General features: G+C 43.2%; 1 protein-coding gene across 2 annotated transcripts in view; it reads right to left on the bottom strand.

Annotated features, from left to right (window-relative positions):
• SEC22A (SEC22 homolog A, vesicle trafficking protein) overlaps positions 1-15,240 on the bottom strand; it is a 100,093-nt gene that overhangs the window by 43,543 nt on the left and 41,310 nt on the right. For both annotated transcript variants that reach the window (XR_003857318.1, XM_029605223.1), the window contains exon 4: positions 1,704-1,867. Coding sequence is in view for 1 of the 2 variants with exons in the window: in XM_029605223.1 (XP_029461083.1) it covers positions 1,704-1,867 (164 nt within the window). In the remaining variant the exon portion in view is untranslated. The remainder of the gene's footprint in view (positions 1-1,703; positions 1,868-15,240) is intronic.

The following is a 15,240-nucleotide window of genomic DNA, read 5'->3' as shown; positions in this document are numbered from 1 at the left end:
TTGTCAATGAAAAACATAAAATTAGGCTTCACACCACTTTGTAAATTCATTCAAAGATACAGAAATCTCTGTACAAGAGTTAGAGAACCACCTGCTGTCTGTATACAAGCACACATGAGAGCTGTGATACAAATGCCGAGCATCTGAACATGCAATGCTCAATCTCATCTAATACAAACAGAGGTGGAGTTTCTGTGTGTTTCATTAGCCCACTCATATCAGTAAGCAAGGGTGGGAAATTTTTTTTATTTTAACGCACGTCTGTGGTTCTCACCTACATCAGGGGTCAGAGCTTCAACAAATTTATACTCCCAGGCTGCAGAATAATAATTAAAAAAAAAAAAACCCACAGCAAATTTATAGCAATTCTTTTAATGAACCTTGGGAGAATAATAGAAACAAAAGATTCAGGCTAGCATTGTCCCTTCCCTGACCCCCAGCTTCTCCCTCCCTCTACCCATACTCTGACCAGCCATAGCATAGTTGGCACTGACGGAGTGCGCCCAAGTCCAGGGAAAAAAGTGGAACGCATGCCCACGCGTCCTGGGTGTTCCCTGGAGTCAGGACTACATTAAAAAAAAAAAAAAAAAAAGCAAGCTTCCTACAGAAAAGGACTGGGGCGCCTATCGAAGCTTTACCGCATCAGCTGCAGTTCTAACCTCCCGCCTGGACTACAGTGCATGCGCCAGCCTCATGGGTAGCGTACAGTACAGCTCTCCAGGAGTCAGGTCCAGAACAGCGCAGTTCTCCTGCGGAGACGCGGAGCAGCCTTGGGTCAGCAGAAGGCAACAACGAAGGATATTGAGAATGACATCGGGAGGGCAGAGTAAGGACAGCTTTGGCGGGCCAGAGGTAGGGGAGCTCCTGACAGAGGGAGGTGGGCTACAGAAGGTGTGAGGACACAGGTTCTGGCCTGTGGGCCATAGGTTGTCCACCCCCAATTTAAACCAACAGCGCCTCCAATCTGAGGCAAAAATGAAGTTTTCACCATGAAAGGAAGCTGAAAAAAAAAATCACAAGAGGAAGGGGGAAGCCTTTGAAACCCATTTATTTAAAAAAAAAAAAAAAAAAAAAAAACAGACCTTGCAAAGCTAAAAAAAAAAAAATTGTTCTTTCCAATCAAACTATAAGATACAAAATCTAACAGGACATACATAGGCCTGCCAGCTCCTCCTCAAACAATGGTGCTGACTCGTGTCTCCAGTTGGATGCTTTTGACATGCCGATATTTGTGATTGAGAGCTGGGGAGATGATCATTTATTTACTTAAAAATAATGCCATGCAACTTCTCAGACCCTAGAAAATTATTTTTCTACCATTAAAGCTTTCTCCAAAACAGAAAAGCTTAAACAATTCCTGCCCCCAACCATCTCTATGTTCCTTTCAGCCTACTTGTATGTTATAATTTTGCTCCACATAGGAGGCGCTACTGCTTTCACAGCCATGCTCTTCGGAAGATTATTGTATTTGCTGGATAGTCTCATGACTCAGGCACAGCCTGCCCCGTCTCATCCCTACAATTTTGTCACTATCACGTTACACTACTTTACTACTGTGACAGGCAAATATTCAACACCAACTCACAACACCTAAAATGTGAACTGTCAGTGGTTATAATTTAAGCTGCAGAATGAAAAATTATTATAAGTTTACTCTCCGTCTGTATGGAAAGAGGCACGGTAGGGAATCGCCAGACTCTTACCAAATTCAATGAAAGAATACGGTCTGACAGCAGCATTGATCCTTGCTGTGTCATAGGAAGTTATAAACTCCTTCTGAAGCTCATCCAGGAAACAGAAAGACAGGACGCCTGGGTAATTTTCTGAGCAGAGCATCATGTAGCTGACTCCCAGGGAACTAATAAAACTATGAAAAGAGAGAAAAAAATAAAATAAGAGGGTTATGTTTCTAAATTAAATCTAGCTGGTCCCTGGCCACACATGCCATAAAAATGACATGTTCAAAAGTGCCAAAGTAGTAATAAAAAGAAAAAAAAATGATGGTGAAAAGCAACATGATTTGCAATGTTGGAACTGCCAAGGCTGATGGTTTATTACATCTGATCAAGCTCTGGAAAGGAAGGCTCAGATTTTTACTGCTGTCTTCAGTCACACACAGCTCCTCAGAGTAAAGTCTATGGACGGATACCACATTAGTAGTGTCTCTTTTCAAAAGAGCACTACAAACCCCAAAAACAAACCTGAGGGATTTAGTTGCCAGTTAGCAAAAAAGAGGTCAGTTTTTCTTCCACATTTTGAAAGGCAACTCCAGCTTAGCCTTTTACCAGGATTATGAAGCAAAGTAAGCCTCTGTGATCAGGATGAAATCTTCCTGGTACCACATCACAGAAACCCACCAAGGCAAATCTGGTTTCTGTCCAATACTATTTTGGGTTTGCATAGCAGCAGCTGACAGACACCATCGCTAAGGCCGAGGCTCGTCTGCTGACAAGGGTGCAATCTTCCTGCCAGCACAAGGCAAGGCACTGCCCTGAAAGGAGGGGATAATGAGGATAAGATGATACCAGCTGCAGGAGCACCTCTTTTGGGGGGAGGGGGTGTTTTAAATGCCACCTCTGTTCTTTTTCCATTTTGGACTGGCATTGTTCCTCTCTTCACGAGCCACACCAGAGCATTCAAGCAGCAGGAGTCTCCCCCTTCGAAGGACGCTATCTTGAATGCTGAAAGCAGCCCTGTGAATCGTTTCACTGTTACCCACGATAACAAGAGTGGGCACAAATGTTTCTCAGTTGTTTAATCATTTTTCTGCAGCTGTATATTTGCTATGGAGTTTAGAGCCTTGTTGTGTAGCACCAACAGCTATGCAAGAAGTTGGAGGCAAAACATTTCAGAACCAAGTAGGCATCACAAAAATCATCCGTACATGGAGATCGCTCTCATTTCAAATAAAAGCATAAAAAGATAAAAACAATTGTGAGTCAAAAAGGGAAAATGAAGAAGAAAAGCAATGCAATAAAGAACTTAGAGCTGCTTCAACACACAAAAACTTGTGCCTACCCACCATAATCAGGAAAAGATAAGGGAACTAGCATTGTTTTTTTCAAATTAGGAAGGGAATTGCAGGAAGTGCAGCAGGAGCAGCAAAGCTATGCGTACAGCCTCCTTTTCTAATACACATAAGAGAGGCAGGAATGTATAACACTTGAAACCTGACATCCTTTTATGTACCTAATTTAACCCATTTCTTAATATTTTGCTCTACTGCTATGTACAGCCCATCTGCTACCTACGTTTTGTAAGGAAATAAAAGGTCCCGAAGGAACAGTCTCTCACAGTAGCTCACAAGTTATCCCTTTAACAAAATTGTATTGTTTATCAAAAATCTAAAAATACAAGTTGACAGCCAAAATGTTCCTTTTGACAATTATCTAAATTTTAAAAGAGCATTTAAATTTTTATCCCTCAATATAGTATAACCCCTCAAAAATATACACACACTAGCATATCACACACAATCATTCATTTCACACACCCATTCCTAGAATACAAACCTCCTCCCCCAATTTTTCCCACCTCAAGATATACCATATTACTCACACCCACTGCTCAAACATTGTTTATCATAAAGACTAAAACCGCTTACTATATTTTTCAAAACTCTCAATTTCTAAATGATCTAAAGTTTCAAAGTTCTCAAAAGTACATTCCAACAGTTCAAAAACTGGAAAGCTCTTCTGGGAAAAGAATCCACATTCAGTATATAATGTAGTAATATTTTTATAGCATTCAAAAAATGTGCTTTGATTCTGAAGCTTGCTATAATTAAGCTGGCTCAAAAGTTGCCTGTCCCACCCGAAGACCAGCTTCTTCGAAGGACGCCCGATGTTTCAAACCAAGGAGAGCAACGATGGTGTATTATGTCCCTGAAACACCCAAGCTTCGGAACCAAAGCCATGAAGGTTCAACTTAAAAAAAAAAAAACCACAAAGTAAAATGTGCCCAATAAAGATAAAAAAAAACCCAAAAACCCATACCCAACATTTTCATAATGTTTTCTCTTTCATCCATTTGGAGTTCTTTCTTGCCTGGAATAAAGGCTGTGCAGTTGTTTCATTCATTTTCTGCACTAACAGGTGAATTTTCACAGCAGTTACATTTACTTGCGTAACATATATGTCACAGCAATTTTCAAAAGCCATTTCCCCCTTGTTAAGTGCATTTAACGTGGGTAAAAATCTATTGATAAGTCGACATATACTGTAGCAATTTTCAAAAGATCACTTACACGGGTAAAGTGCATTTACACGTATAAAACCCAGTTTTAAGTGTATACATACTTTTAAAAATCAGGTCCTGTGTGTGGATAACATTTTAAGCAAATAAAATTATACTTGCACACATGAACAAACCAAAAAAAAATAATGGAAAGAAATTAAGAACATAATAAATACCATACTGAGTCAGACCAAAGGTCCATTAAGCCCAGTATCCAGTCTCCGACAGTGGCAAATCCAGATCATAAGCACCCAGCAGGATTCCAAAGAATGGATCCAATCCTTGTAGCTCATAACCTGGGATGAGCAGTGGTTTTCTCAAGTCTACAAGGCTAACAATGGTTTATGGATTTTTCCTCCAGAACATTTGCAAATCCATTTTAAACCTAGCTGCACTAACAGCTGTCATCACATCCTCAGGCAACAAATTCCACAGTTTGTTTGCAGAGTGAAAAAAATACTTTCTCCAATTGGTTTTAAATGTGCACTATTAGTTTCATGGAACATCCCCTAGTCCTAGAACTATCATAGAGAGTAAATAACTGTTCCCTATTTACCCATTCCACCCCACTCATGATTTTACAGAACATAAGAACATAAGAAATTGCCATGCTGGGTCAGACCAAGGGTCCATCAAGCCCAGCATCCTGTTTCCAACAGAGGCCAAACCAGGCCACAAGAACCTGGCAATTACCCAAACACCTAGAAGTTCCCATGCTACTGATGCAATTAATAGCAGTGACTATTCCCTAAGTAAACTTGATTAATAGCAGTTAATGGACTTCTCTTCCAAGAACTTATCCAAACCTTTTTTGAACCCAGCTACACTAACTGCACTAACCACATCCTCTGGCAACACATTCCAGAGATTTATTGTGCGTTGAGTGAAAAAGAATTTTCTCCGATTAGTCTTAAATGTGCTACTTGCTAACTTCATGGAATGCCCCCTAGTCCTTCTATTATTCGAAAGTCTAAATAACCGAGTCACATCTACTCGTTCAAGACCTCTCATGATCTTAAAGACCTCTATGATATCCCCCCTCAGCCGTCTCTTCTCCAAGCTGAACAGCCCTAACCTCTTCAGCCTTTCCTCATAGGGGAGCTGTTCCATCCCCTTTATCATTTTGGTTGCCCTTCTCTGTACCTTCTCCATTGCAACTATATCTTTTTTGAGATACGGCGACCAGAATTGTACACAGTATTCAAGGTGTGGTCTCACCATGGAGCGATATAGAGGCATTATGACATTTTCCGTTTTATTAACCATTCCCTTCCTAATAATTCCTAACATTTTATTTGCTTTTTTGACTGCTGCAGCACACTGAGCTGACGATTTCAATGTATTATCTACTATGACGCCTAGATCTCTTTCTTGGGTGGTAGCTCCTAATATGGAACCTAACATCGTGTAACTACAGCTAGGGTTATTTTTCCCTATATGCAACACCTTGCACTTGTCCACATTAAATTTCATCTGCCATTTGGATGCCCAATCTTCCAGTCTTGCAAGGTCCTCCTGTAATGTATCACAGTCTGCTTGTGATTTAACTACTCTGAATAATTTTGTATCATCCGCAAATTTGATAACGTCACTCATCGTATTCCTTTCCAGATCATTGATATATATATTGAAAAGCACCGGTCCAAGTACAGATCCCTGAGGCACTCCACTGTTTACCCTTTTCCACTGAGAAAATTGACCATTTAGTCCTACTCTCTGTTTCCTGTCTTTTAACCAGTTTGTAATCCACGAAAGGACATCGCCTCCTATCCCATGACTTTTTAGTTTTCGTAGAAGCCTCTCATGAGGGACTTTGTCAAACGCCTTCTGAAAATCCAAATACACTACATCTACCGGTTCACCTTTATCCACATGTTTATTGACCCCTTCAAAAAAATGAAGCAGGTTTGTTAGGCAAGACTTCCCTTGGGTAAATCCATGTTGACTGTGTCCCATTAAATCATGTCTTTCTATATGCTCTACAATTTTGATCTTGAGGATAGTTTCCACTATTTTTCCCGGCACTGAAGTTAGGCTCACTGGTCTATAGTTACCCGGATCACCCCTGGAGCCTTTTTTAAATATTGGGGTTACATTGGCCACCCTCCAGTCTTCAGGTACAATGGATGATTTTAATGATAGGTTACAAATTTTAACTAATAGGTCAGAAATTTCATTTTTGAGTTCCTTTAGTACCCTGGGATGCATACCATCCGGTCCAGGTGCCTTGCTACTCTTTAGTTTGTCAATCTGGCCTACTACATCTTCCAGGTTGACAGTGATTTCGTTCAGTTCGTCTGACTCATCACCCCTGAAAACCAACTCCGGAACTGGTATCTCCCCAACATCCTCACTAGTAAACACAGAAGCAAAGAATTCATTTAGTCTTTCTGCAATGGCCTTATCTTCCCTAAGAGCCCCTTTAACCCCTCGGTCATCTAATGGTCCAACCGACTCCCTCACAGGTTTCTTGCTTTGGATATATTTAAAAAAGTTTTTATTATGAGTTTTTGCCTCTATGGCCAACTTCATTTCAAATTCTCTCTTCGCTTGTTTTATCAATGTTTTACACTTAACTTGACAATGCTTATGTTTTATCCTATTTTCTTCAGATGGATCTTTCTTCCAATTTTTGAAGGATGATTTTTTGGCTAAAATAGCCTCTTTCACCTCACCTTTTAACCATGACGGTAATCGTTTTGCCTTCCTTCCACCTTTCTTAATGCGTGGAATACATATGGACTGCGCCTCTAGGATTGTATTTTTAAACAATGTCCAAGCCTGTTGAACACTTTTAACCTTTGCAGCTGCACCTTTCAGTTTTTTTCTGACTATTTTCCTCATTTTATCAAAGTTTCCCTTTTGAAAGTTTAGTTTTAGAGCTGCAGATTTACTTATTGTCCCCCTACCAGTTATTAGTTTAAATTTGATCATGTTATGATCACTGTTGCCAAGTGGCCCCACCACCGTTACCTCTCTCACCAAATCCTGTGTTCCACTAAGAATTAAATCTAAAATAGCTCCCTCTCTTGTTGGTTCCTGAACCAATTGCTCCATGAAACAATCATTTATTACATCCAGGAACTTTATATCTCTAGCAAGTCCTGATGTTACATTTACCCAGTCAATATTGGGGTAATTGAAATCTCCCATTATTATTGCACTGCCAAATTGGTTTGCTTCCCTGATTTCTCTTAGCATTTCATCATCTGTCTGACCATTTTGTCCAGGTGGACGGTAGTATACTCCTATCACTATACTCTTACCCAACACACATGGGATTTCTACCCATATAGATTCTACTGAGCATTTAGTCTCTTGTATGATCTTTATCCTGTTGGACTCTATACCTTCCCGGACATAAAGTGCCACACCCCCGCCAAGTTGATCCTCCCTATCATTGCGATATAATTTGTACCCTGATATAGCACTGTCCCATTGGTTATCCTCCTTCCACCAAGTTTCTGTGATGCCAATTATGTCAATCTCATCATTTGCTGCTATACACTCTAACTCTCCCATCTTACTTCTTAGACTTCTGGCATTGGCATATAGACATTTCAAAGTGTGTTTTTTGTTTGTTTTAACAACCTGCTTTTCAGTTGTTTGGGATAATTCGGAAATCATTAGTTTTGGTGATTTTTTACATATAGGCATATGGACTATATTTGCTTTTAATGGAACCTCTCTGTTGGGATGCCCTAACTCTCCTGTTTCATTAGTATCCTTCAAGGATACATTTCTCCGAACCATGCACTGCTGAGTGACTGTCGGCTTTCCCCCTTGTTCTAGTTTAAAAGCTGCTCTATCTCCTTTTTGAAAGTTAGTGCCAGCAGCTTGGTTCCACTCTGGTTAAGGTGGAGCCCATCCTTTCGGAAAAGTCTCCCCTTTCCCCAAAAGTTTCCCCAGTTCCTTACAAAGCTGAATCCCTCTTCCCTACACCATCGTCTCATCCACGCATTGAAACTCTGGAGCTCTGCCTGCCTCTGGGGTCCTGCACGTGGAACAGGAAGCATTTCAGAGAATGCCACCCTGGAGGTTCTGGATTTTAGCTTCCTACCTAATATCCTAAATTTGGCTTCCAGAACCTCTCTCCCACACTTTCCTATGTCGTTGGTGCCCACATGTACCACGACAGCTGGCTCCTCCCCAGCACTGTCTATAATCCTATCTAGGTGGCGCATGAGGTCTGCCACCTTCGCACCAGGCAGGCAAGTTACCAGGCGGTCCTCACGTCCACCAGCCACCCTGCTATCTACATTTCTAATAATTGAATCGCCAACTATGATGGCAGGCCTAACCCTTCCCTCCTGGGCAGTAGCCCTGGGAGACTTGTCCTCGGTGCGAGAGGACAATACATCACCTGGAGAGCAGGTCCTTGCTACAGGATCACTTCCTGCTACACCAGGGTGATGTTCTCCTACTGGGAGACCTTTCTGATCCAAGGCAGCACTAGGGCTGCCAGACTGGATTTGGGACTTGACTACTATGTCCCTGAAGGTCTCGTCAATGTACCTCTCTGTCTCCCTCAGCTCCTCCAAGTCTGCTACTCTAGCCTCCAGAGATCGGACTCGTTCCCTGAGAGCCAGGAGCTCTTTGCACCGGGTGCACACATACAATCTCTCACCGGCAGGTAAAAAATCATACATGTGACACTCAATGCAAAAGACTGGAAAGCCTCCAGACTTGTATTATACTTTTCTTAGCCATCTCTTCTTCAGGCTGAATAGCCCTAATCTGTTTAACCTTTCCTCATAGGGAAGCAGGTCCATTCCCTTTATCATTTTGGTCACCCTTCCCTGTACCTTTTCTAGATCCGCTATATCTTTTTTGAGAGGGTCGACCAGAACCGCACCTAATACTTACGGTGCAATAGCACCATGGATCAATAGTAGCATTATGATATTCTGTTACATTCTCCATTCCTTTCCTAATAATTCCTTGCCTTCTATTTGCTTTTTTGACCTTCACTCTGCAGTGTGGCCAGGATTTCAAAGTACTGTCTACAATGATTTTAAGATCTTTTTCCTGTGTGGAACCCAGCACTGTCTAGCTATAGTTTGGATTATTCTTCCCTATATGCATCACTTTGCACTATTTAGATACTCAGTTCTCCAGTCTTGTAAAGTTCCCTTGCAATCAGCTCTTGATCTACCAACTTTGAATAAAGTGTCATCTACTAATCTGATCACCTCACTCATCACTCCCTTTTCCTGATCTTTTATAAATATATTAAAAAGCGCCAGTCCCAATATAGATGCTTGGGAGTCTCTATTATTTATCTTCCCTCACTGAGAAAGATGACCATTCACTTTTACTGTTTCCTATCCTTTAGCCAGTTTCCAATCCACAACAGGATATTGCCCTCCTATCTTATGACTTTTTAATTTCCTGATAAGTCTCTCATGAGAGACTTTGTGAAATGCCATCTGAAAATCCAGCTACACTGTGTCAGCTGACTCACCCTCATCCCTTAAAAAAAAAAAAAAAATTGTAAGGAAAGATTTTTCTTTGCTAAATCCATGTAGGCCCTGCCTTATTAATTAGTCTGTGTCTATCCAGATAGTAATTTTATTCTCCAGAATAGCTTCTACCATTTTGCTCGGCACTTACATCAGGCTCACCGGTACTTTCCCAGATCAACCCTAGAGCCCTTTGTTTTAAAAATGGGTGTTATGTCAGCCACCTTCTAATCCAGAGGTGATCAAACTGGGGTTGGGGATGGGGGGCACTGGGCATGAGCATGCTGGCTGCCCAATCAGGGGAGGAAAACAATGGCTACGCTGTCGTTAAATAAGTTGATAAAATATTAAAGCTGGATTTATGCCGTGCGGCACTGTGGAAAAAGGGAATGTAACATCTATTTATATTGGTGTAATATACAGACCCATCACAGACAGAAGAAATGGACAGAGATTTAATGGAGGATATTCCCAAAATTCCTCTGAAAGGGGAGGTAATATTTCCAAGGGAATTTCAATCCCACGGATGTTAATTAGCGACATCCCAGTTTCAGTGTCTTCTAGAAGCAGGGAAATACTGGATTCTCTGTCAAAAGGTAATTCACATGGGAGGGGGCAATACTGGACTGGTGCTTACCAATAGGGACAGTATCTCTGATGATCATCTAGGATCCAGTGATCACTGGATAGTGTGGTTTGGTATCAGAGCACAGGAGATAAAGGTTCATTCAAAAGCAAGGGTCCTAGACTTCAGGAAAACATATTGTTAAAATAGGGGAATACATCGAGGAGTCGTTAGCTGCATGGAAAAGTCTAGGGGAAGAAGAGCAGTGGGCAAAACTAAAATGAGATATTATAAAAGCAAATAACCTTTTTGTTAGGTAATTAAAGAAAAGATGAAAGGCTGCTATGGTTTTCTAAAGACATTTCTGAAAAAGTAAGAAAGAAAAGGTTAGCGTTCATAAATTACCAGAGATCACAGAAAGAGGAAGACAGGTGCAATATCTGGAAAAGCTAAGAGTAGCTGGGAAGGTAGTCAGGAAAGCAAAAAGTCAAGTGGAAGAAAAAAGAGCAAAACCTGTAAAATAGGATGTCAAGATTTTTTTTTAGATGTTAGCGGTAGATGAAAGTACAAAAAGGCAATGTGAGACTCAGAGGTGAAGGGGAGGAATATGTAGAGGCTGAGGAGGAAAAAGCTAAATTGCTTAAATATTTCTGAAAGGGTCAGGATCAGGACCATATAAAATGAACACAAATAAGACTGGAAGTGAAGTAAACCTCAATTTTCAAGAAAATGTGTTTGTGAGGAGCTAGCTAAACTTAGAAGTAGAGAAGGCGATGGGGCTGGATGGTATACATCCAAAGGTACTAAGACATCTGGCAGCTCTGCTGGCTGACCTTTTCCATCATTCTTTAGAGACAGAAGTAGTCCCAGAGGACTGGGAATGGGCAGATAATGAGAAATGCCTTACCTGATAACTTTCTTTTCTTTAGGACAGTCAGATGAATCCAGAACAAGTGGGTTATGAATTCCTACCAGCAGATGGAGACAGAGTAAACTGACGTCACAGTATATACACCCCTGCAGTTACATCAGCCTGCCAATATTCTCTTCAAAAGCATCTGTGGACAGATAACATTGCAATACTCAGCCAACAGGCAACACTGAGCTCAGACAAGAATGTAACACTAGTCTAGGGACTAGAGTAACACTTACCAGTAAGCCCTATAACCCGTAGGCAAACAGGAGGATCACTATGCAATCATACAGCAGCCAAGAGAGGGAAGAAAAGGAAATTATCAGGTAAGTAGTAATTTCTCATTTCTTAGCATCTAGTCAGATGAATCCAGAACAAGCGGGATGTACCCAAACTACTCCCAAATAGAACAGGGGGCTTCCAGCGGTCCAGTCAAAACCGCACGTACAAAGGCTGCGTCCTCTCGGGCTTACACATAATACTTGGAAAGGGGTGTAAGGAGGACCATGTCACAGCTCAGCAAATGTCGACGGGAGACAACAATCTAAATTCTGCCCATGACACTGCATGAGCTCAAATGGAATGGACCCGAACCCGACTAGGTTAAGGCTTCCTAATATCCACATATCTGGCCATGACTACCTCCTAAATCCAGTGAGCTATTGTAGCCTGCGAGTCTGGCTCTCCCTGTCTAGTACCACCATGGAGGATAAACGGGCAATCCGACCTAGGCAAATGCCTAGTGTCCTCCAGATACCTGACAACTTGACATCCAAGGGCCGCAACAAATGATACTCTTCTACATCTCTCTCCCTGAACAGAGATGGCAGGGAGACGGACTGGTTCAGTTGAAACTCAGGGACCACTTTCAGTAAAAAGAGAAACAGCTCCTGGCAAGACAAGGCCTGCAGCTCGGAAACCCAAAGCGCAGAACAATTTGCCACAAGCCACACTGTTGTCAAGGGCAGAAACCACAAGAACAGAATACACAGAGATTGAAACGTAGGGCCTACCAAAAATCCAAAACCAAATTGAGACTCAATAGGGGCACTGGAAACGCAAAGGACAACGAAGATGTTCCATTCCTTTCAGAAAATGGACCCCATCAGAATGAGATGACAAGGATCCACCATTGACCGAACCCCTGAAACAGGCAAGAGCAGGCCAAGGAAGTGGAGAACTTTCTAGCTCTTAGCAAATCGGAGATCACTGCAGCAGAGTATCCACGTTTCAGCAAGCGAGCCATGTCAAGGGCCATGCCCGTAAGGCAAAATTGAGCCAGATCTTCATGAAGGATGGGCCCCTGATGCAACAGGTTCCTGTGCACCGGTAAGTCGAAGAGGTGAATCCACCAGGAGCCTCCATAGATCTGCATGCCTCATCTCCCAGGCCAATCTGAAACAACAAAGAGCACCACCCCTCTGAGCCGTTTGATCCTTCGAATTAATCTGCCCAACATGGGCCATGGAGGAAAGGCATACAGCAACTTGTCTTCCAGCCACTCCTGCACTACGGCATCTATCCCCAATGACCTCAGATCTCTTCTGCAGATGAAGATATGTATGCACAAAGTCACCAACAGGTCCAGGAACGGGAGACCCCAGTGTCCCTGAATCAGCTGAAACTCCTCGTCTGACAACGTCCGCTTTCCTGAGTCCAGAATCTCCCTGCTGAGAAAGTCTACTCTTACTTAGTCTTAGCCTGCGATGTGCGAGGCTGAAATCTAGAGATGCACCTCTGCCCATTCCATAAGATGATCTATTTCCTGCGATAGTTGCTGGCTCTTGGTACCTCCTTGCCGATCCATTTAAGCCACAGTAATTGCATTGTCAGACATTATGAGGACCAAGTGACTCTGCAGCCTGTCACCAAACTGTAAATGTGCCAACCGGTCCGCCCTAGGTTCCAGGCATTGATGTTCCAGACAGATACTCTGTACTCTGGCGCTCTTGTGCCATCAGCTCCTGGCAATGAGCCTTGCATCTGATGTCAGGACTAGCCAGTCCAGAGGAGATAGCGAAACTCCCTTCCGTAGATGATCCGCCTGCAGCCACCACTGAAGTTGGGAGAAAACCTCCATCGGCAGGTGGAGCCAAACTGAATTGTTCTAAGACTGCAGATTCCATTGAGACATCATGTAGCGCTGAAGAGGACACATATGTGCCTTCGCCCATGGTACCACTTCGAGGGTCGCTGCCATTAAGCCAAGGACCTGCAGGTAAAACCATACGGTAATGCGCAGAGTGTTCAACAACAGACTGAGTTGAACTAGCAACTTCTGAATTTGAGTTTCCCACAGGAGCACCTTGGCCTGCTTCATGTTGAACTAAATCCCCTGGTATTTAAGCAACTGAGTAGGCTGAAGGCTACTCTTGGCTAGGTTCACCACCTGGCCAAACTCCCACAATAGGAAATCACCTTGCGAATCACCAGGCACCTCTCTTCCAGTGACTTGGCACAAATCAGCCAGTCATCCAAATACAGGTGTACTAGGAGTCCAACCTTTCTCAACTGTGCCACAACTACCACCATTACCTTGGACCTGGTTCCAAGGTCCAAGGTAATGGTGATCAGACCAAGGGCAGGGCCCGTAACTGAAAGTGGCGTCCCAGAACTATGAACTGCAAGAAGCATCGATGTTCTAGTCGGATGGGAATGTAGAGACTCGCCTCCGACAGATCCAGAGGGGTAAGAAATTCCCCTGCCTGCACAGTATTATCACCAAGTGCAATGTCTTTGTGCGAAGATACTTCACTCGTAGATGATGACTGACACCTCTGAGGTCCAGAACAGGACAAAGAGAGTCCTCTTTCTTTGGCACAACGAAATAATGGAAAATCGCCCCATGGGCACTGGGACTACAGCCCTCATACTAAGGAGCCTTGCCAATATAGTTTCCACTGCCTGTTTTTTGTTTGTTTGGTTTTTTTTAGTGAGTGACAGGGAGACACCATGAATATGTCCCGAGGAACACTGTGAAACCGCAGCGCATATTCCTCTCATATCACCACCTCCAGGACCCACTGATCCAATGTGATTTTGATCCACCTCTGATAAGAGAGAGAGAGAGACGTTCCCTATCTCCTGTTCCTAGGGGTGGGTCGGCAAACCTTCATTGGGAGGCTCTGGATGTTCCACTACCCGAGCCTGCACTTCTTCTGGGTTATCAGGGATGAAAGGACTGAGACCCACCAAAGGGTCGAGATCTCTGAAGGTCACTCCTCTACAGGGTTGAATACGCTTGGATCCTCTAGCATGCCCTTTCATGTGAAGGGAGTGCTGCGCCTGCTTCTTATCCTCCGGCAAACAAGGAACCAGAGATTCGCCCCACTTACTGGCCAGTTTCTCCAACTTGCAAACAAACAAAAGTGAGCCGTTAAGGGGTAATTTGGTGAGATTAGCCTTGGAGGTAGCATCAGCCAACCAATTCCTCAACCATAACAGACACTTGGCCGCTACTATCGAAGCCACCTCTCTGGCTGAAGTGCAGACCAAATCAAAGCCCGCCTCCGCCAAGAAGCTGGATCCAAAACTGTCCTGGAGTTTACCCCAGTCATCAACCTCCTGGGAGAGAAGCAAACAAGAGCGAGCCACCAAGGAACAATAAGAAGCGATCTGCAAGGTCATTTCCACTGCTTCAAATGCTCATTTAAGAATAGTCTCAATCTTTTTAGCATGAGCATCCTTCAAGGCTGCTTCTCCTTCCACAGGAATAGTGATCCGCTTTGAGACTGCACACACAAGTGCATTTCCACCTTGGGAAAAACATAAGCGCTCTCTTATCACTGGATCCAGAGGGTACAAAAGCCTTCCAATCTGATCCCCTTTGAAAATAGTCTCTGGGGCGGAGGTGGAGGAGCGAGGAAGTGCCGGATTTTGGATTGCCATTACCTGCTGGATGCGAGAAAGGAGTGAAGAGGGTTCTCCCGGTCCCCAACGGAGCCACAGTGACCAATTTCCAAACGCCGGCGTCATCAAGGAGCAACTGGCTAGATCTTTAAAAGCCAGCCCCCTGCGGTGCTTTGACGACGTCGGTGCATCGCCAAACGGGCGCGCGGCTTTGT

Source organism: Rhinatrema bivittatum, chromosome 6 (genome assembly GCF_901001135.1).
Source record: "Rhinatrema bivittatum chromosome 6, aRhiBiv1.1, whole genome shotgun sequence".
In the NCBI taxonomy this organism is placed as follows: domain Eukaryota; kingdom Metazoa; phylum Chordata; class Amphibia; order Gymnophiona; family Rhinatrematidae; genus Rhinatrema; species Rhinatrema bivittatum.
The sequence above is the reverse complement of the archived record's forward strand: the minus strand, read 5'-3'. Positions and strand labels throughout refer to the sequence as shown.